This window comes from Fundulus heteroclitus, chromosome 16 (assembly GCF_011125445.2).
Source record: "Fundulus heteroclitus isolate FHET01 chromosome 16, MU-UCD_Fhet_4.1, whole genome shotgun sequence".
Taxonomy (NCBI): domain Eukaryota; kingdom Metazoa; phylum Chordata; class Actinopteri; order Cyprinodontiformes; family Fundulidae; genus Fundulus; species Fundulus heteroclitus.
The window spans coordinates 27763072-27784420 of NC_046376.1; the positions used below are offsets into that span (position 1 = coordinate 27763072).

At 46.2% G+C, this 21349-nt stretch overlaps 2 protein-coding genes across 2 annotated transcripts in view; one reads left to right on the plus strand and one right to left on the minus strand.

Annotated features, from left to right (window-relative positions):
* The first annotated feature begins 948 nt into the window (after positions 1–948).
* cbx7a (chromobox homolog 7a) lies at positions 949–6047 on the plus strand. Its single transcript, XM_012852962.3, has 6 exons — positions 949–1284; positions 2736–2779; positions 2902–2967; positions 3060–3126; positions 4070–4370; positions 4473–6047. Exons 1-6 carry the CDS (start codon positions 1216–1218, stop codon positions 5009–5011), a joined length of 1086 nt encoding a protein of 361 aa, XP_012708416.2. The 5' UTR covers positions 949–1215; the 3' UTR covers positions 5012–6047.
* Positions 6048–15818: 9771 nt separating this feature from the next.
* The window catches only part of ep300b (E1A binding protein p300 b), a 38609-nt gene continuing 33078 nt past the window's right edge, over positions 15819–21349 (minus strand). The window contains 5 exon segments of the mRNA XM_012852961.3: positions 15819–17239; positions 17242–20035; positions 20123–20404; positions 20740–20901; positions 20990–21157. Coding sequence (XP_012708415.2) covers positions 17043–17239; positions 17242–20035; positions 20123–20404; positions 20740–20901; positions 20990–21157 — 3603 coding nt within the window. The 3' untranslated portion in view covers positions 15819–17042.

The following is a 21349-nucleotide window of genomic DNA, read 5'->3' on the forward strand; positions in this document are numbered from 1 at the left end:
CTTTCGTGCCGTATTTTAAAATAGTCTTAAAGCATCCTCGGAGCAAAACATGGGGTGCCTGTTTAAGCCTCAGTTTGTCCTGGGATCATTTCCGAGCAACTCTTTGGGACGTAGATGTCCTCTAATGGTATGGAGACTTAGTGACTCTTAATTTCAATTCTTGGGCAGAGAGCTTAGAGAGTTCTTCCTTACCTCCCTTGCCATCCTGCTTTGGTGGCAAAGATAAACTTGGGTTCTAGTCCAACCTATAGTGTCAGATGGGCGCTATTGATATTCTTGGGGGTGGTACACTGTTATCCGGTCATAAGAGAAATGTGAAGTTTTATACTGCTCTCATCCCACGGGAGAGAAGTGTGGTCTGCAAATGTGCGACCAAGATCTTCCTGAAAACAAACTGATCCTTGTTAAAGCTCCTGTTTTCTTTTAAATTCATATTCGTAAAAACATTTTAATTTTGACACAATCTGACCAATGAGCAGAACAGCTTTTTAGTAATTAGTAAGCCCCTCCTGGTGGCTTTATTTTCATTGTCATGTCATATTTATACTCCACAAAGTTATTTATTACTAGCAGTGTGTTGTATCGGGGTGTACTTTAGTGATCATAAGTTCACACCGGTGATATCAGAGTGCATCCACAGCAAAAGTAGGGATATCTATTTTTTTTTATTGTAAGTTACATGAATAATCATGGTTGCCTGAAAGTATTTTTACAACTCAGCCATAAAGTAAAAACAAAATACTTTTTTAAAATAAAAAACTTTTATTATTAAAATCCCTCGCAGCCCTTGGTAACCTTGTCTGCGTGACCCCCCCTTCCCCCCTCCTGCCTCTCCATCCTCTGTCCCTCCTCTGCACTCTGCTCTAATTTGTTGCGCGCTCTCGGCTCCGCGAGCACGCGCATTGGGGGCTTGGTCCTCTACGCAACAGAAAGGGGGCGCGCCCGCCTTAAAGCAGCGCGCCGTCCAGCGTTGATGTGTCGCAGATTTTAAAAAGTGAGGCAGGAGAGCGGCTGGAGTTTCTGAGCGAGGGGAGGCGCACCAGGCTTAGCGGAAAAAAACCCGAACTCCCAGAAGGAGCTGTGGAAAAACACTTGGCGAGCTGTTTTTTTTTTAAATCCGTCCGTCCCACTGTCCCCCCTTTTGACTACTTTATTTCCCGCACGTCGGCAAGTAAACCTGCAGAGATCCAGTTGCGACCTGTTTGGACCGCGGCGATGGAGCTGTCATCAATTGGAGAGCAAGTGTTCGCAGTCGAGTCAATTACAAAGAAGAGAATCAGAAAGGTGAGAAACACCGCTCTGCTCATTAACACATTTCACCCGAAATAGCAAAATCATCCTTTTGTTTTTATGCTAATATGGCTTAATGCAATAACCCGCTGTCCACGCGCCGTCTGCAGCAACAACAACACTGGGCAATGCTGTGCTTTGCGAAAAGAAAACATCCCGCTTAAGTCGCTATTTAACGCAACTGCGCCGAAGTTTCTCGCAGTTTCGTGGCGTCCTGTGCAGCGGCTGGGCTGCTGCGGCATGGCCGTGTTTTGGGGGAGCCTACGCAGTTGTAGTAAAATGGAAAAAAGGGGGTGTGTGTATCTTTTAAAGCGGACAGCGGGCAGCGGGCTGCTGCGCAGTTTATATTATTTACGCCAGCGCGCGGACTGAAAATGCTGTGTAACACGACGGAGCGCCGCGTGATGCTGGTCGTATTTAGTTACGGCGGAGATGTGTTGTGAATACAGACTGACTTTTATTAACCCTGCCGCGCTGCAAGTGCTCCCTGCGTGTCCTGACGCTCATGACGTTGTAAAACGCGCATAAAAGTAAAAAATAGCGACCCGTTCTAAAGTTTTCGACACTGCAACACAATATTGTCCATCCATTGCTTACGAACCGACGCGCCCTCGCACGCGCTGTATTTATCAGTTAAATTAATTTTATTTTACATTAATTTTTATCTTTTTTAATTAATTTATTATTTTTTACTGTGACTCCTTTCACAGTTTCGGACGTGGGGGGGTTGCGCAACATTACTTGTTTACATGTTCCCGCGTGGCCCCACCTATCCCAGCCACCGGTGTAATGTTCTAGAAAGTGCCCCTGCATGCTGGGAACGGCGCTCGTGGAGCGAGCACGTCATCGCGAGGCGAGCACAGGGCTGCTGTTTAGAGGCCACGCAGCTCCGCTGCCAATGACGTCAGCCTGCAGAAAAAAAAACGGAAAAACGTGGAAAAGGAGGAGAAACTTTACGTCGATGAGTGATCGTAAATAAAATTCCCACTTATTCATCTACAAAGTCCCTTTTTATGAAACGAATACATGGCGGTTCTATTTGCAAAAAGCACGCGGTAGTTTCATTATTTGACTGTTTCATGGTCATCTGCTGCAAAACCTCATGAATTTACTTTATCGCGTAGAGTTCCTTTTTTTTTTTTTTTTTTTTTTTTTTTTTGCTCAGTATTTATGGTCTAAAGTTGACTAGGGTGCTGCTTAACCAATCAGGTCTTAGAAGGGTTTTCGTTTTCACTTTTATTATGACAAGTATTAAAAACGACATGGTAATTAAGTGGTTTCTCACATTGTAGCACCTTTGGCTGTTGATGCTCCTTAAAGTGACGGCCACCTCATTTCTGGTGCGCTGGTGTCGGTTTTACACAGGAATGCGTTTAAATGGTGGGTTTACTGAAGGCTGTCCCTCCTCTACACACGACCCCTCCCCTCTGTGTCTCTCTCTTCAGGGCCATGTGGAGTATCTACTGAAATGGCAGGGATGGCCCCCAGAGTGAGTAAGCCTTGAGTCATCCACAGACCTCATCACATCCAGATATACTTTTTCAGAATATGCTTAGCGAAACCCAAAAAGCATGGATGGATAGTCGTTAAATATTGGGTTTGTATTTACAGGAACAGCACTTGGGAGCCAGAGGACAACATTTTGGACCCTCTTTTGGTCATGGCCTATGAAGAGAAGTGAGTAATAATGAAAGCATTTTTGTTTTCCCTTTCGTTCCCTCGGTTTTTTTCCTCTGACCTCGCCCCCGTCTCTGTCTCTTCCCTTGCAGCCAGGAGAAGCTCAGATCTCTGAGCTTTCGGAAGAAAGGTCTCAGACCCAGAAAGCTGGTGCTGCGGGTAACTACACCTCTCTCCTTCCTTGTATCTCAAACATTTGTTGCATCTTCTGTCTTCAACTGGGGCTACTGACAGCTGTGTATGTAAAGCTAGTAGCAACTTTGTACAAGGGAAACCTTTTAATAGTAGATGTTTTTTTGTTTTTTTTTTAGTAATTTGAGTAATGCTGTTACATCAGGCAGAGTTTTCTGGAAGTAATTTCTAATTATAAAAAAAGCTGTTAAACCAGGTACATTAATTAACTTCTTTCTTTATTCATTTACATTTAAGCATAATCAGACTTTTTTACGACCCTTTTTTATAAAGTTGAGGACATTTCTCAACGGTGTTTTTATTTTTTACGTAAGAAGTTCCCAAGCTAGGCAGCTAACCATGGCAACCATGTGGTTATTATGGAAACTGTTTTGATTCGGAGTATTTTTTTTTTTAATTTTTAATGAGTAAAGTAGATTCTGACTTTAGTTACTGCAATCCAAGCAGGTAAGAACATATAAGGAAATCCTTTGGCATTGTTTAATAAGTCTGACAATGTGCGCTCTTACTGCTGCTCTCCTCCTTCAACTTAGTTTATATTGCAAATTAATGGAGGAGGTGGCAAGAAGGTCTCCATCTGGAATATAGGTTCATGCAGCATTTTATGTAAACTGAGCTGCATATGAAACAGGAAAACCCGATTAGCTCTCCTACCATACCGATCCAGAGTAGAGATGCTTTAAGAGCTCTCAGGGTTCTTAAAACTCGATTATGGCCGTTTTACGGGAATTTATCCTCCTGCAGAAGAAAATGTGCGTGGGGATAAAACGGTGACATTTCTTGTTTGTCACATGCTGAGATTCACTGACATCTCTACAATAACGGTTTTGTGTTTCTTGGCCCGTCGGGAGGAGGTTTGTAAAAACGCCAACTATTGCTCCCCTGCTGACCCTTCACTGCTCTTCCTCAGAACATCTTCGGCATGGACCTCCGCAGCGCCCACAAGGACAACGAGAAGCCCCCGCCTCGCCTGCGCCTGTCCCTCACCAGGTCCATGAGCACGGACGTGGAGCAGGTGTGCCGGCGCCCGGCTAGGAGGAGGATCAGACAGAGAGTGACCAAAGCTTTCCCAAAACACTCGTCCAACAAGCCCATCCGTGATCAGAGGATGGAGATGGAGCCGATGGAGAAGGATTGGGGCGGGACCAGCGAGGAGGACAAGCACGGCTGTGAGAGCACCACCGAGGAGAGATGTGGAGACAGCTTGTACGGTCAGTTCACCAGGCTTTGACTAACGGGGCAAAACCTTTTTTTTTTTTTCCTACAATTTGAGCTTTTTATATAACCAGTGTTGTCCCGCCGTGTCCCAACAGGTCAGTCAGAGTGCAGCTCACCTCAGTTCCTGGAGGAACAGGACATGGATGTGGAGCTGGAGGTGGAGGAGAAGGCTGTCTGTCCAGATATGTGGCCCAACGGAGGAATCTTTGGAACAAGTCCGAGACACACTAACGTACTCGAGCAATCGGAGGAAAACACTCTGGCAGCTGAAGTCAAACCAGGAGACGCCGTTTCCCCGGGCGACGGCTCAGACTGGGGAGAGGCCAAAGCGGTGGAAGCCTGTCCCGAGTGTCCACAAGTGGAGAAGAAGAATGCGACCTCGGTGATAGTGAGGGTCCAGGGGTGTGGCAAGGCGACGGGCGAAGCCGTCTCCGTCGCCTCCGACTCTGAGCTGAAGAAGGACGAAGCGAGAAGCGACAATCAGAGCGTGATCATGACCGCGTCGGGCCGTCCAGCGGCCCCCGGCGAGGCGCCACGCCGCGGGAAGGTGATCGTGACGAACGTGACGGTAAACTGCCTGACGGTGACTTTCAAAGAAGCCAGGGAGGCCGAGGGCTTCTTCCACGGATGCTGAACCAAGAGGCGGGTGGGAACCTGGAGAGGGATCAACATAACCATAGTTAGACTTGCCGCTCATGGTGAAGTAAATAACTCAAGCAAATAGTGTCTGTGAGGTCATTCCACATGATTTTAAATGAGTTCAGTAAGACATCATTGCCTTGGAATAAAAGTGAGTGGTGATTTTGTTATTATAGTGGCTCATTTATCACGTGTGACAGGAAACAACGCAGCGCGGTCCAGCAGATTAAAAGCGGTCCTGGTGGCAGCGTTCATTCTTACAGCAGCTGGGTTTAAACCCTGGAGCAGGAGGGGGCAGCCTGAAACCCCGGTTTACAAGACAACTCTGATGCAGCTACTGCCCCAGATGTCCTCAGTGCTTTCCAGCGAGGCGCAGGCCTCACGCAGACCTGTTTCCACTCCACTTTTTTTTAAAAGAAGAGAGAAGGGGCGGGAAAAAAAATGTTTTTGTAAATGTTATTCACTCGCTCACACGGAGCGACCCGCATGCCCCCATCAGTCTGTGCGGCGCGCGCGCAGCTCTCTGCCGGGCTTTGTCGGTAGGGGTTTATTTCTGTAACAAAAGAGAGACCCGACAAAGGCGGCGGATTGTTGCCCCGCGCTCAGACGGAGCCGTGCATCTAAAGGAGGACGGACGCACAAAAGGAAAACGCACGGTCGTGTTCGCTGTCTCTTCGTCCTTTAACTTTCCAAGTATGAAATGCTACCTGGTTCTATTTTTGTATTACCAATTGATAGTCCGCTCTTTTCACTGGCTTTTGTGCATATCAAAAGGGGAGATATCAATTTACGACGTTGCTTCCAAGCTGCGTGGGTAATGTTCAAATCGAAGCAAATGTACTCTGAGTCAATCTGTAGTGAGATTTTATTTATTGCATGTCACTCGTGTAAACTAAGCTAATTTATGTCTCTTGATGTGTCTGAATCTATCTCTCTCTAACAAAGATGGATTATCAAACATGTCTTCTCTCTCTCACACACAAAGAATTTCTATTTGTCTGCATTTTCAATAAATGTGTATGAAAATAATCTTTCTTGGTGCATGTTTATTTTTGGATTGTTTTGGGAAATAAAAAAAAATAAATAAAAAGCACACCTTCAGATCTCCTCCTGTGATCCTGACAGGTTCGAGGCTTGAAACCAAAACCAAAAGTGGGTAAAACTTTATATAGTACCTTTCAAGATAAAAATCATGTGTGATGCAACAGAAGATAAAACAAGACAACTTGTTATTTGTCTTGTGTGCTATTCCTGGAAGCCTAAACTTAGAATCAGGAAGTTCTGTGTTTTATTATCTCAGTGGAAACCCAGAGGAGTGTGTCAGGTTCTGTTCAAGAAAACTGCAGCTCTAAAAATCCCAATGACCTGTCAGCAAAGAGAGGAGATTGCTGGGGATTTTATGAATAACCATTGCTAAGTATCACCACTAGACGGCGCAACGTTCTCATGGAGAGGAGCTGCTGCCCACAGATCTAGATGTGATTCATGGCTGTGAGCAGAGCTGCTGCTGGAAGAGCAGAGGATCTCCAGTGAAAACGGGATTCAAAAATGTTGCGGAAAATCAGCTTGAAATTCCTAAATTATGACTGAAAGTCCTCAAAGACCCCTGATTTTACTATAACCATTGTGTCTCCAGACTTTATTTTCTCTTGAACTGTCTAAAAGTTGTCCGTCCTTCTTTGTTTCCTTGTTTTTCCCCCTTAACATTCCTTTCTTGTGAGCTTTTTCCTTCCTTCCTTCCTTACCTTGTTTCCCTTTTACCATTCCCTATTTGATATTTTGTGTCTTCTATGTTTTCTTGCTTTGTCCTTTTCCTTTTGTCTTAATTTTCTTCACGTGTCCTTCTTTTCTTGCGTAACTCCTTATCTCCTTCCTTTTTATACCCTATCTTTCTTTTCTTACTAATGTACTCGTTCTTCTCTTGCATCCTTCTAGTCCTTTAAGCTCCCCTTCCTCCTTTTTCCCCACATTTTGACTTTTCACTTTCTGCTCCCCAGCGTAGCACTGGGAGTCTAACAAGCTATTAACTGGTTAATTAGTCAGGCTATCTGCCTCTGTAGCCAGCCTACAGTCAGCTGCTCATTGCTGGCCAACTGTCCTTTTTAAAAGGGGTCGTTCCTTTAAAATCTGAAATATTATTTGCAAACAGCGTGGTCCGCATAGCGCATGACTGTTTTAGGATTTGTATTCTGTACGAAGAGATTAGATTGAGCTGGAGACCAAAGCCGATCAGAAAATGGGCCAAGAACAAAACGACGTTTAGAACCTTACAACAGTTTGTTGTAAGCGACTTATTAGACGATTAGGATGCTGTCTATGAAATATTAAACTGCCCTCATGTTTGCATTGTTTCATTTTTTCAATTATTCAATTATTATTATTACAAACAACAGATCTCTCTACATGTCCTCTGTTGGTTTCGCCAACCAGCAGGGGGCATTAAGTAGCTGCATACACTGCCTAAGCCTTTAGCTGGCACATCTTAATTGACTCAGTGGCTACGTGGATGTCAAACATGCGAAAACTATTTTCAGTCGGGTTTATTTTCGGCACCCCGGTGCCACAATGAGGCAACAACTTTCTGGACACCAACAGGTGAAGAAAACATCCCAGAGGGAGACTTTCCTATCAGAGGTTCAATGTGTTTGCACTTATTTGTCTGTTTTCCATCCTCCGCTCGTTGGGGGTTTAGTTTTCAGCCAAGAGAAAACTGAACCTTTAGCAGAGCTGATGGCCCTCTGTTTCTTCTGAGCTGTAAAGGCAGTGTCCTTATTTGATATCCCCTAGTCATGAAGCATAGGTTTCTGCAGCTGAATGGGATGCCACATCACTAACATAGCTGACGAATACTCTCTGACTCACTAGGAGTATATATCATTCAGACCGTTCAAATATGCATTTACTTTTTTCTTCTTTTCAGATTGAAAGTATGATGCAACAGAGAACTTTAAAATAAACATTGTGGTGCACAAGTTTGAATTCATGGTAGATTTTCTTAAATCCATAATGAGTCAAAATAAATCAAGATCCACTCACTAATATTTAGACCAAGGTCCCTGAGCAAGGTGGACCTGGACCACATGTCTTTGTAAACACCAACAAGGACCTGAGAAAATTGTGGCAGGAAGTTGAACCAAATTTTATGTCAAAATTGAAAGATCTCATTGAATGTGTTAGTCTTGGCTTTAATTAATTTTTAGCCCACGTCCGGCTGCATGATGCTGTCACCATCAAGCCTGAGAGTTGGTACCGTGTAGTCTGGTTTTCAAGTCTATTGCTGACTCCTTCTTGTCATTGTTCTCAAATTTTTTGGATCATTCTAAATTTTCTGGATCATTTTCTTTGCTGACGGTTTGGGTCCATGGGTAAAAACATGGTGTGGCCCAACAGGACAATGATCTCTGACACCTTTGCCTCCGCCTCTCTGCCTGTTCGGACACTTTTTTCTCTGCTCTCTGCTCCCTGCTTGCTTGCATTTTCCTGCCTTTTACTTTTTATCTCCTTTTTATCTCTTAACCTAAACCACAGAAAGTTGGATTTAGTTATTTTATTTGTTTTACTTATTTTTTTAATTTTGATTTTGAAAAGATGCCTTCCTTCACCACCGTGGACTTTGACAAGCTTTTACAGAATATAGCTGTTATGGAACTGAAAATCTGTCGACTCGAAGTGAATTATGATGCAAACGCCGCGCATGGAAATGAAACAACCCTGCCTATGATTCAGAACGGTAACCACCAGCCCAGCGACTCAGCGACAAATGAACAAACAGTTCCCTGAGGAAAATGAGAATCCCTGGACCACTCTGGGTGCAAGAGCAAAGGATCAACGAACCCCACACCTAGACAAAGAAAACTGGCCGAGACTACAGAGAGCTGTCCCAAGACAAGTGAAACAACAGCGGGCTGTTCTCAAAACAAATGATAGGAGTAAACCCTGCTGGAAATGCTGGAATTCCGTTACTAAACAGATTCGCTCCGCTCCAAAATGTGACCCAGGAAGACAAAAATCAGAGGTATGTCAACGATTTTCGTTCTAAGACATCAGAGAAAAGACATGCCACAGGGCCAAGGACCCTGATATTATGCAATTGATCTGTAAGGGGATTAAACATTTCTGTAACAAGAAAAACACAGAGGTGTTGATTTATAACGACAGGAACTGTGGCTTGGTGTCTGATGTTTCAGACATCCTTCCAAGGGTCTTGAAAGAACGCCCGACCTTGGAAAAACTCATAATACAAGCTGAAGCCCTGGGCGACGTCACCCGGATAAGAAAATCAGAAGTATTGAAAGAGGATTGCATTCGTTTGTTGAACTTAGTTGATGGCCTTAATGTCAAGGTGTTTCTCAGTGGCCCTCATGCGCCTGTTAATTGTGGAGATGAGAATTTTTCCAGAATTCTGATGCTAAACAAATGGCTGGAAAAAACCTGCAAACAAACAACTGTAACCTTCATAGACAACTTTAACATCTTTTGGGAGAGGAGACATTTGTTCAGCGACAATGGTTTCTCTCTAAATAGGTCAGGTGCAAAACGGCTGATTTCAAACATCTTCTATTCTGTGAACCATGCACCATCAGCTTCGTTCCAAAACAAAGTACATCCAGTGCCAAAACAAATGATAAGCCCAGTGCAGCCCGAACAAGCCAAGATAAAGATGGCCAGAAAGATGACACATAAAAGAGGCGTTGTCAGAGCTACAGGAGGATTCATCCCAGATCTCAGCAGGACAATGAGAGGACCAAGAACCTCATCGTCACAAACACCGGTCCAGACTGGACCCGCCTCCCCTTCTTCTCCACAAAGCCCGGAAGTTCCTTTTCTGGAATTTTCTCACAACATGAACAAAGTATTTAAGATTGGCCTACAGATGACATCCTCTCCACGTAACCATTCTGCTGTGAATAAACCAGGATTTTTCAAAGGCCTCAGAGCCTCAGATCCTCCTCCTCTACGTATCACAGAACACTCTGGTTCTGAGGAACTCCAAATTACTTCGCTGTGATACAGATTAGGCCCTGGCCGCACGTTTATCAGACATGACAGTTTCCAGCATCAGCCTGGGCCTTTTGCCGGAGATTATGGAATGTCTGTGATAATACGTGGCAGAAATAAGAAAAACAAAAGGATAAACAGGAACAAATATTTAAAAGTCATAAACTGTCAGATGCAACCTGCCACAGAGACATCATCAACCACTAAGTCATATAAATTGGGTTTATTAAACATTAGATCTCTGTCAGGAAAATCCGTTTTAATTAATGACTTCATTACTGACAATAATCTTGATGTAATGTTTTTAACAGAAACATGGCTGCATGAATTTAGTGAAGCAGCTATACTGATGGAGTCGACACCTCCAAACTACAATTTTCTTTGTGAGAGCAGACAGAAAAGGAAAGGTGGAGGAGTAGCAACATTGTTTAATGATTCACTAAAGTGTAAAAAGGTGTTTTTGGGAAAATTCGACTCTTTTGAACATTTGGCTCTCCAGGTAAAGAGCCCGGTACGAACTATGTTTCTGAATGTGTACAGGCCTCCTAAGTCTACATCAAACTTTTTTAAGGATTTTAGTGACCTCCTGTCTGTGATATGTGTTGATTATGACTGTTTAATTATTGTGGGAGACTTCCAACTTTCACGTTGACAACCCTGAAGACAGAAGTGCAAAAGAACTGTGTGACACACTTAGAAACTTTAAATTAACTTAGCATGTTAAACAGCCAACACACAAACAGGGACACATATTAGACTTGATCATCACTAAAGGTCTAAAGATTTCTAACGTCAATGTAACTGATGTTGCCCTATCCGATCACTTCTCTGTTACCTTTGAAAGCGTAATTACCAGTGACTCATTTAGCCAAAGGAACATTGTAAGAAAACGCACCATTAAGGACAATGCCAAGGAAGCTTTTATTCAAGCTTACTCTGCTACTTCAACCCTGGGCTGGAACTCAGTAGATGAGCTAGTAGATAACTTTCATTCTAAAGTCTCAGACATCATTGACTGCATTGCTCCAGTTAAAGTGAAAGTTGTTTCCGGGAAGAAAAAATCTCCTTGGAGAAATGTTCCAGCAGTTAGAAGGTGAAAAAAGGGAATGTCGAAAAGCTGAACGCAGGTGGAGAAAGAACAGACTCCAGGTTCACTATGAAGTCTATAAAGAGAGACTTAACAGATATAACTTACAACTGAAAAATGCAAGAGAATCTTTCTTCTCAGAGATCATCAAGAAAAACATTAATAATGCTTGTGTCTTATTTTCCACAGTCGACAGGTTAAAAAATCCTCCTGTGTCCGTGGCTTCCGAACTCCACTCCACCAGGGCCTGCAATGAATTTGCTAACTTCTTTACTGAGAAAATCCTAAAAATTAGAGGATCACTTTGTACTACCATATCAACACCAGAACCAATGCTGTATTCAGCTGGAACTACTTATGACAAAATATCCCAATTCAGCCAAATAAACCACAAAAGCTTAGAGCAGATCATTCAGCAGCTAAGTTCCTCCTCCTGCTGCCTTGATGTTCTACCCACAGCTTTCTTTAAAAAAGTTTTACCTGTCATAGCGTCTGATTTGACTCAGATAATAAACACGTCCCTTCTGTCAGGTGTTTTCCCCCAGTCCCTAAAACCAGCACATATCAAACCACCGCTGAAAAAAGAGCAATTTAGACAAACTACTACTCCAGAACTATAGGCCCATCTCAAACCTCCCCTTTATCAGTAAGATTATTGAAAAAGCTGTATTTCAACAATTAAACACCTTCTTAACTACGACCAGCCGCTTTGACGTATTCCAGTCTGGCTTCCGTGCTCACCACAGTACAGAGACCGCCCTTATCAAGGTGTTTAATGACATCCATATAAATACAGATTGTGGAAGAACCACCGTGCAGGTTCTATTGGACCTCAGTGCAGCATTCAATACTGTCGATCACTCCATCCTGTTAGAATGCCTGGAGAACTGGGTCGGCCTCTCTGGTACAGCTCTCCACTGGTTTAAATCCTACTTAACGAACAGGGACTTTTTTGTATCAGTAGGTAACTTTACATCAAAGACAACAAAAATCACATGTGGGGTTCCCCAAGGGTCCATCCTGGGTCCCCTCCTCTTCAATATCTACATGCTCCCTCTAGCTCAGATCATAAAAAACAACAACATCAGCTACCATAACTATGCAGAGGACACACAGCTTTACATCACCATGTCACCAGATGACTATGAACCAGTTCAGGCACTGAGTAAATGCCTAGAAGAAATCAATGCCTGGATGTGCCAAAATTTTCTCCAATTGAATAAAAACAAAACTGAAGTAATAATATTTGGACCAATAGAGGAGAGATCAAAAGTTAGCACACAGCTTCAGCTGCTTCAGCTAGAAACCACTGATCAGGCCCGAAATCTGGGAGTAGTGATGGACTCAGACCTGAACCTCCAAAAGCATCTAAAGACAATTACAAGGTCGGCTTTCTATCACCTGAAGAACATTTCTAGGATTAAAGGACTGATGTCTCAGAAGGATCTGGAAAAACTAATCCATGCGTTTATATTTAGTCAAATTGTTTAGTACATCTGTGTTTTCACAGGTCTGCCTAAAAAGTGGGTCAGACAGCTGCAGCTGATCCAGAACGCTGCTGCCCGCGTCCTCACTTAGACTAAGAAAGTATAATTTGAACATCATGAAAAAGTAGATTTTTTTCAGTAATTCTATTCAGAAAGTGGAATTTGTGTATTATATTCATTCATTACACACAGACTGATATATTTCAAGTGTTTATTTCTTTTAATTCTGATGATTATAACTGACAACTAATGAAAACCTTGAATTCAGTATCTCAGAAAATTAGAATATTACTTAAGACCAATACAAAAAAAAAGGATTTTTCACAAATGTTGGCCACTGAAAAGTATGAACATGTTAAGCACTCAGTACTTAGTTAGGGCTCCTTTTCCCTGGATTACTGCAGCAATGCGGCGTGGCATGGAGTCCATCAGTCTGTGGCACTGCTCAGGTTGCTCTGATGGTGGCCTTCAGCTCTTCTGCATTGTTAGGTCTGGTGTATCACATCTTCCTCTTCACAATGACCCATATATATTTTCTATGTGGTTATGGTCAGGCCAGTTTGCTAGCCAACTAAGAACAGGGACACCATGGTCCTTAAACCAGGTACTGGTAGCTTTGGCTCTGTGTGCAGGTACCAAGTCCTGCTGGAAAATTAAATCTGCATCTCCATAAAGTTGGTCAGCAGCAGGGAGCATGAAGAGCTCTAAAACCTCCTGGTAGACAGCTGCGTTGACCTTTGACCTCAGAAAACACAGTGGACCAACACCAGCAGGTGACATGGCGCCCCAAACTATCACTGACTGGAAATTTTCCACTGGACCTCAAGCAGCGTGGATTCTGTGCCTCTCCTCTCTTCCTCCAGACTCTGGGACCTTGGTTTCCAAAGGAAATGCAAGATTTACTTTCATCAGAGAATATATCTTTGGACCACTCAGCAGCGTTGTCTTTTTTTAGCCCAGACGAGACGCATCAGACGCTGTCTCTGCAAACTGCAAACCTGACTTCTTAAGGTTTTCTTTTAACAATGGCTTTCTTCTTGCTACTCTCCCATAAAGACCACATTTCTGCATGACTAATAGTTTTCATGTGGACTGATTCCTCCACCTGAGCTGTGGATCTCTGCAGTTCATCCAGAGTCACCACAGGCTTCTTGGCTGCATCTCTGATCAGTGATCTCCTTGTTTGGCCTGCAAGTTTAGGTGGAAGGCCTTGTCTTGGTGGGTTTACAGTTGAGCCATACTCTTTCTATTACCAGATGATGGATTGAACAGTACTCTGTGAGATGTTCAAAGCTTGGGAAATATCTTTATATTCTAAACCTGCATCAAACCTCTCCACAACTTTATCCCTGACCTGTCTGCTGTGTTCCTTGAACTTCATGATGCTGTTTGCTCCCCAATATTCTCTTAACCAACCTCTGAGGCCATCACAGAGCAGCTGTATTTGAGATCAGATCACAGGTAGACTCTATTCAGCCATTAGCAATCATCAGGCAACTTCTGAAGGGAACTGGTTGCACTCAGAGAAAAGGGGGCTGAATACTTTTGCACCCCGCACTTATTAGTTTTTCATCTGTCAAACATGTTTTCAATTATATCTAATTTTCTAACCTGGCCCGGCAGATAGAAATTGTGTGTCTCTCTCCGTTCTGCACATTGTCAATCTGGGCCTTGTCCCATCGAATCCGTTCAGGGAAAGGAGGGACATTCAGCAGAATTCTACAAGCTGATTGGGCAAATCACAGTATCAAATTAACAAGAATGTAAGCTTCTTGCTGTTCTTCTTTCAAGGATGAAACTGTGGATCTTGACAAAACAAATGTGACAGCAGCAGCTATGCATGCATCCTCCTGCGCTGCCATGTTTATGTTAATTCAGCTGTGGGCTCAGCAGGTCTTGATTTCATCGCACCGGTATGTCCCGCCTTAAACCACAATACTGCAACACGATTGGCCCGATCCATTTCTGGTTCGCACACAAACAGTTAAAGTCAGAGCGTCACAAAGATGGAATCTGGTCTGTTTGTGAATGCATAAATACTGCAAGATTTTCTTTCCACTTAACAATTGTATACAACTATGTGCTCGTCCTTCTACATGTGTTCTCTGGAGTGATGAACCAACCACGCCTCTGTGCTCAACAGCTTTGGACAAGCTGAGGTTTGGCACAGAAAATCAGTGCTTACCTGAAAGCATCAGGTCAAAACTCGTTTAAAAAGATGTGACGTTGTGGAACTGTTCTCCGTTTTGGGCTCAGCCCCTCACATCCAGTGGAAGGAACTGAACTTTGTGAGAACAATTTGGGGAAGGTCCTGTCCTTTCTGCGACAGAGCACTAAACAAGGTCTATGAAGAGATCAATAAGGGAGAGTTTGGTGTGGAAGACGTGGATGGATCTGACTTCAACCTGACAGACCACCATTAGGATACATTAGAGCAGAGACTCCAGGCCTTCCACCCAACATCAGTTTTTCACCTAACAAATGCACTCCTGGAAAAAACGGTCAAAAATTCTCATCAGCCGCCATGTGAACCTCATGGAGCGTCTTAACAGATAAAGTGAAATAGGCGTACCTGCAAAGAATGGCCCAAAACCATAAAAAAAATATTTTTGTATTGAAACGGGAATGTGATCATTACCCAATACATTTGTTTATACACATAAAAAAACCCTGTACTACTTTATAAGCCCCCCCTTTTAGATGCTTAATAAATAGCTTATAGTATGTTAATCTGTAAACACTTTATAACTTTATAGCTGTTTATTATGCATCAAGGGCAAGCAAGAAATAATACTTGCCAGTTTCTTGCCAAATAGAGATCCTAATCTGTTTAATTATATATTTAATTTCTTATATTAAACACTTCAGATTAAGTTACTATCTAAACTGGTCAGTTTGATCTCTTGCTCGCCCTTAATGGTTAAGAGACCCTTGTTAGTGTTTACAGATTATTAACATATCTATAAACCATCTATAAGGGGAGCCATATTGTAAAAATGGTACCAAAAAGCCTGTTTGCAAAGACTCAACCCACTTTTTTACAACAATTGACGTTATACGTTGATTTGATATTGAAAAAAAAAAAAAAAAAAAAAAAAAAAACGTCTTTAAAATCCCCTAATGACTGAAATTCATCCATGTGGGCCAAACAAACTTTTGATAAGAACTGTATCAAACCCATTACATTCATGTATCAAGGATAATTAATGAAGCCACATGCAGGACAGAACTGTATTGCTAATTTTCATTTTATTATTAAAAAAACAGTATTTGAGTCCACAGTTTGTTTCCTTTGTACAGTAAAAAATATTAAATTAACTCCCAAAGTTCTGAGCAGAAAGATAAAGAGGATACAGTTTCTAAGGAGGGAGCTCAACCTCCCCCAGAGGAGGATTAAAAAGTCCAAAGGAAGCAGCAAAGGGGACGAGGAAGAAAGAGACCAACATCTCGTATTGCCGTCTTTCGCCTCATTTCTGTGCAACACAGTTCATTTGGATCATCATCCTCTGTTTACTCAACAGTAGAATCCTGAAAATAAGGAGGAAAGAAAAGCCACCCTTCCCGTTTTTTTATACATCCCAGCCCACATATGTAAAAGGTTACAGGCACAAAGGTATGCATCCCCCCCTCCCCAAGCCTCCGCAGCTCCATTTGAAGTCTTTAAAAGGAAGGAGTGGGCACACATTCGAGGGAGGGGGCTTGCATGTTTGCGAGGGGAAGAGTCCCTTCCAGCCTGACTGATGGACGACCAAAAAAACAAAAAACATAAAAAAATAAAACAAAGAAGAAGTGTCCGTCGAACACTTCGGACTGAGCAGGCCCCCTGACCGCCGCAACAAAACACTGACATCGTTCCAACCCAGACAGCAGCCCCCCCCATAAGACAACTAAAGCAAAACAAGCTAACATAAAAAGAGACTTCTACAGGAACCGAAGCCGTATCAGTACCCCCCCCCCCTCCAATGAAACAGAATAAATAAAACGAGTCCAAACGAGACGGAACCAGAAAATCTGCATCGCGTTTGAATTTACACCGATCGCTCGCACCACCCTGCAAAAAACAGACAGGATGATACGAAACAGAAAACAAAAAAAAAAAAAAGAACAACTTACTTGCATTAAAGTAATTTCTTCTGTAATTCTTGACCCCATTTTAAAATCGTAAAAACATATCTTAAAAAAAGGCAAGTACTTTTGTTTACCTGGGAGCCCCCCCCCACCCCCTCAGTTGGCAAAAATATATATTAACAGCAATAAGTTACAATTCATTCTAGTTCAATTAACAACTGCTCCGTTTATTGTTCATCTCCCATAGGAAGTTCAGTTCAATGCATCTTTATTGAAAACATTTTAAATAACTTTTTAATAACAGTAAAAAAAAAGGCTAAGGAATAATAACACTGTCCTTGGTGAGTGCAGTTTGTGCAGAAATCCGCCGAGCCCCTCTGCAGCCCCTACATGTGGTCTAAGGAGTTGTGGTTCATGTTCTGGCCCATGGCGTCCGGACCGCTGCCCCCCGGCCCGTGCAGACCCGCCATGCCGCTCAGCTGAGAAAGCATGGCGCTCTGCTCAGAACCAAACTGCTCCATGACGTTCTGCTGCTGCTGCTGCTTGTTGGCTGCTGCTGGCTTGCTGACTGCTGCTGGACTACCATTCCCGGATGGTGCTGGTTCAGGTGGCTTGGGTGCGGAGAGCCCGTCTGGACCTGCGGCGAGATGTGATGCGGCGACGGCTGAGGCTGCATGCGGGGAGACGGGCTGGAGTGAGGCGGCTGGGACTGAGGTCTGGGCGAGGGCTGCGGCGAGCGCACCTGGTTGGCGAGCGACGTCTGCAGGGCCTGGCCCTGCAGGTGGGGGTGTGGGGACTGGGCCATCTGCTGAGGCTGCTGAGGGCTCATGGGATTGCTGTGTTGGGCCGGCGACCCGCCCGGGCCGAGGTGCTGCTGCTGCGAGAGCAACCTCTGCTGCAGAGATTGTTGGAAAAGGGCCTGGGAAGACGGAGGGTTGGCCCCGCCCTGGGGAGGCTGTGGGCCTTGAGGCTGTTGCTGAGGAACGCCGCCGCCGCCTGGCCCCGCATCACTGCCTTGCAGGGCGGCCATGCTGTTCTGCTGCTGCTGCATCTGGAGCTGGTGCTGCAGCCTCTGCTGGAGGGCAGCTGTGGCCTGCTGCTGCACAGAGCCTGGGTAGCCCTGCGCCTGCTGACCCTGAGGGCCTCCAGGAGGACCCTGCCCCACCGCAGGGGGCTGCATCCCGGGCTGCCCCATGAATGCCTGGCCCTGAGGAGGCTGTGGCTGCTGGAACTGACCGTGATTGATTCCCATCTGCTGCTGCTGTTGTTGTTGCTGCTGCTGCTGCTGCTGGAGTTGCTGCTGCTGCAGTTGTCGCCTCATAAACTCTCGTACTTGGAGACTGTTGAGGTTCCCCACCTGCGGCCCCTGAGCTGGCATACCCCGCCCCACCCCTTGCTGCTGTTGCTGTAAACCGCTGAGCATTGGTCTCTGTTGGTGCTGCAGCTGCTGCTGCTGCTGCTGAAGCTGCTGCTGTAGCTGCTGCTGCTGCACCTGCTGGAGCTGAGTCATGGACGCCATGTTGACGTTTGCCCCTCCCTGGCTCCCCATGTGCATCCCTGGCTGGCCGGCGCCTGCAGCGTTCATGTTCACTTGTGGGTTCACTCCTGCAACAGGACCCCCCGCAGCGCCGGGACCTCCTCCCGGAACAGCCTCCGGTCCCCCCTTGTATTTGGAGGCTCTTTGCTTGATGAAGGCAGCCATGAGCTGTGGGTTGGACCGTAAGATGTTGAGCACTTGCTGCTGCTGGAGCGGGGAGCTGGGTGAGCGGAGAGTGCGCAGCAGCTCCTGCAGGGCAGCCTGGGGGATGTTTCCACCAGCAGATCCTTGCTGCTGCTGATGTACAATGTTCATCATGGCGGCATGGCCCTGACCTGGTTGGTGCGAAGCCTGCTGCTGCTGCTGCTGTTGTTGCTGCTGTTGTTGTTGCTGCTGCATCATGGCTTGATGGCTCATCTGGTTCATCATAGCCTGCCTCTGCTGTGGCGGTATCCCCGGGCCGGCCCATGGCTGCTGTTGAGGGTTCTGGAGAGGAGCACCCATCCTCTGCTGCTGCAGCTGCACCTGTGGGGGCAGGTTCCCCTGCTGGGGGGGCTGCTGCATGTGCCCACCGCCGGCCATCATCCCCTGCAGAGCGCCTTGCTGCTGATCCATGTGGGCTCTTGGGGCTGCTTGGTTTTGCTGTGGCATTCCCTGGGGTCCCGCCATCCCCACGGGTCCCGCGTGTCCCATGGCCATCTGCTGGGCTTGGCCCGGTTGGTGGTGAGGGTGCGACTGCATCATGCCTGTAGCGGCTGCCGCTTGTCTCTGCAGAGCCATCTTCCTCTGGGCGTCAGCCACCTGTTGAATCTTCAGAGCTATTTCCACTGCTGCTGGCGGGGGGCCCGATGTCTGCTGCTGCTGAAGCGGAGGCTGGCCCGTGGGCTGACCGGGGGGCTGCTGGCCCCCCATGTTTCCAGGCATCACAGCCCCACCAGGTTGCTGGGGCGGCGTTGACGAGCCAAGAAGCGGTTTACCCTGGGACTGGTGGATCGGGGAGGAGCCTGGTGGCCTGCTGGCGTACTGTGGGTGAGGGTTGGTCCCTGGGCCGCCCTGCTGCTGCTGCTGCTGCTGCTGCATCTGAGGAAGCATCTGCTGCTGGTGCTGGGGAGAATGCATAGCTCCTCCTGCCCCGCCAGCTCCTCCGCCCATGGGCTGGAACTGATTCAGTGGATGTTGCGAGGGCATCCCTCCTTGCTGCTGCTGCTGCACTCCGTTTCCAGGACCCGCTCCCTGTGGCGGGACCGAAGGCATATTCTGAGTCGGGGTGTGAGGGGTCGGGGGTTGGGTGCCAACTGAGGTGGGCGTGCTGGGCGCTGTGGTGCTGTTGTTCCCCGGCGACGGAAGCCCGACCATGGGCCCTCCAGGCGGGCCGCCTGCAGGCTGACCGACCCGCTGCATGGTGGCCATCCTCCTCCTCAGCATCTGGGCCTGCTGCAGCCTGTGCTGCAGCTGCTGCTGCCGCAGCTTCTGCTTGATGTTCAGGCAGAACGGGACGGGACACTTGTTCTCCTGGCAGTGTTTGGCGTGGTAGCAGCACAGGGCGATGAGCTGCTTGCAGATGGGGCAGCCGCCGTTGGTCTTGCGCTTGCAACCCTTGGTGTGCTGGACGACCCGCTTCATCTTCTGACAGGACGGGAGGGAGCAGTTGGCGTTGCGGCACTGGCACGCGTGGACCAGCGACTGGATGCAGCGCTGGATGCTGAGGCGGCGAGAGTCCCCGGGACTCTGAGTGGCGGCCGCGGCCTGGTTGTTGCTGTCGTCGTCCAGGCCGAGCCCCAGTTTGTCCATCTTGTGCTCGTGGCCTTTAGTGTTGTAGCAGGTGATGCACAAGTCGTAGTCCTGGAGAAAGAGGAGAACACGAAACGTTATGTACAGACATTTTTACGTACTTGGTGCATCTGCGGGCACAAACGTCGTTGCTCTCACCTCACAAACGGTGCAGTGGAACCTGGTCTCCACGTGGTGTTTACACTCGTTGCAGGTGTACACAAAGCGGTCCTGGCTCTGGTTGTGGAGCTCCACCAGCATGCACATGGAGCTCCACTTGGACCTCCTCAGAGAGCTGAACTCCAAGTGCTTGTCCCGGGCCAGGGTCAGGAAGGCGTCGCGGCCGTCCATCAGGTCGCAGGCCATCAGGGGGTCGGGGTCGGTGATGGGGGGCAACGAGTTGGCCGTGGGGCCGGCAATTAGGCGGATGACGAAGAAAACCTACCCAGAAAGAAACAAGAGCGTTGGTTGGAAGTCTCTAGAGAGTTAGCCATTTACTGGCCAATCGGATTTAGCTGCTTTAGCATTTTTTTTTTGTGTACTGCAAATAAATAATCAAAAAACTAATTTGATAACCAAGAACTGAGCAGCTGCAGCACAACCAATGATGTAAGAGCAACATATTCACATTCTTACAATGCCTTCTTTTAACTTTTATCAAGCTTAATCGATCTCAAGACAACACGCAGACGTTTCTAGATGCAATTAAATTAATTTTTGAATGAATACTTTTGCAAGCCATGAAACATTTTACGTGGCATGAGATCCTCGCTCACCTCTTTGTGCTTCTCCATGGTGGCGTAGAGTTTCTGAGAAAGGTCGTTGGAAACACTGGGCATCCCGGGCTTCTTCTTATTGGCTCGGCTCAAGCTGCTCTTGTTTTTGTTCGCCTTTTTATTGTTCTTCTTTTTGGCATTCTTGCTGTCTCCTTTTGTGGCCTGTGGACGTTCAAATAAAGACCAAGTCAACGCACCGCTCTGAGGCTGGGTTGGGACCGGACAACAGGCGGGTTCGTGTTCTGCTCACATCTGTGCTCTCGTTGGAGGTGCTGTTCTCCTCCCTCTTCCGCTCCTCTTCCTCCTGCTCCAGCTCCTTGATGCTCTCCTCGAGGACGTTGGGCCAGAAGTCGCCTTCAAAGTACGGCAGCTCCTTCGCGCTCGTCAGGCGGTCCTCTGTAGCCTGCTTGAAAATATCCTAGAGGCCAGAAAAGCAGGCAACCGAATAGAAGAAAGAAAAAAATCATCAGTGGGTTAAGATGAAACGGAGATTCAACACCTCAAGTCTTTTACAGCTGAAGTTTTCATATTTTATCACAGCGCAGTGTTGGAGCAACACGGTAGAGAGATTCACTGTAATTCACACTTTTTTCATGGTTTACAGCGACTT

Excerpts from the sequence above, each read along its gene's own strand:
- cbx7a (XM_012852962.3), top strand. The coding sequence starts at position 1,216 with ATGGAGCTGTCATCAATTGGAGAGCAAGTGTTCGCAGTCGAGTCAATT. Across the intron at positions 1,285-2,735 it reads CAAAGAAGAGAATCAGAAAG|GGCCATGTGGAGTATCTACT; the intron begins GTGAGAAACACC and ends CTCTCTCTTCAG. Across the intron at positions 4,371-4,472 it reads ATGTGGAGACAGCTTGTACG|GTCAGTCAGAGTGCAGCTCA; the intron begins GTCAGTTCACCA and ends GTGTCCCAACAG.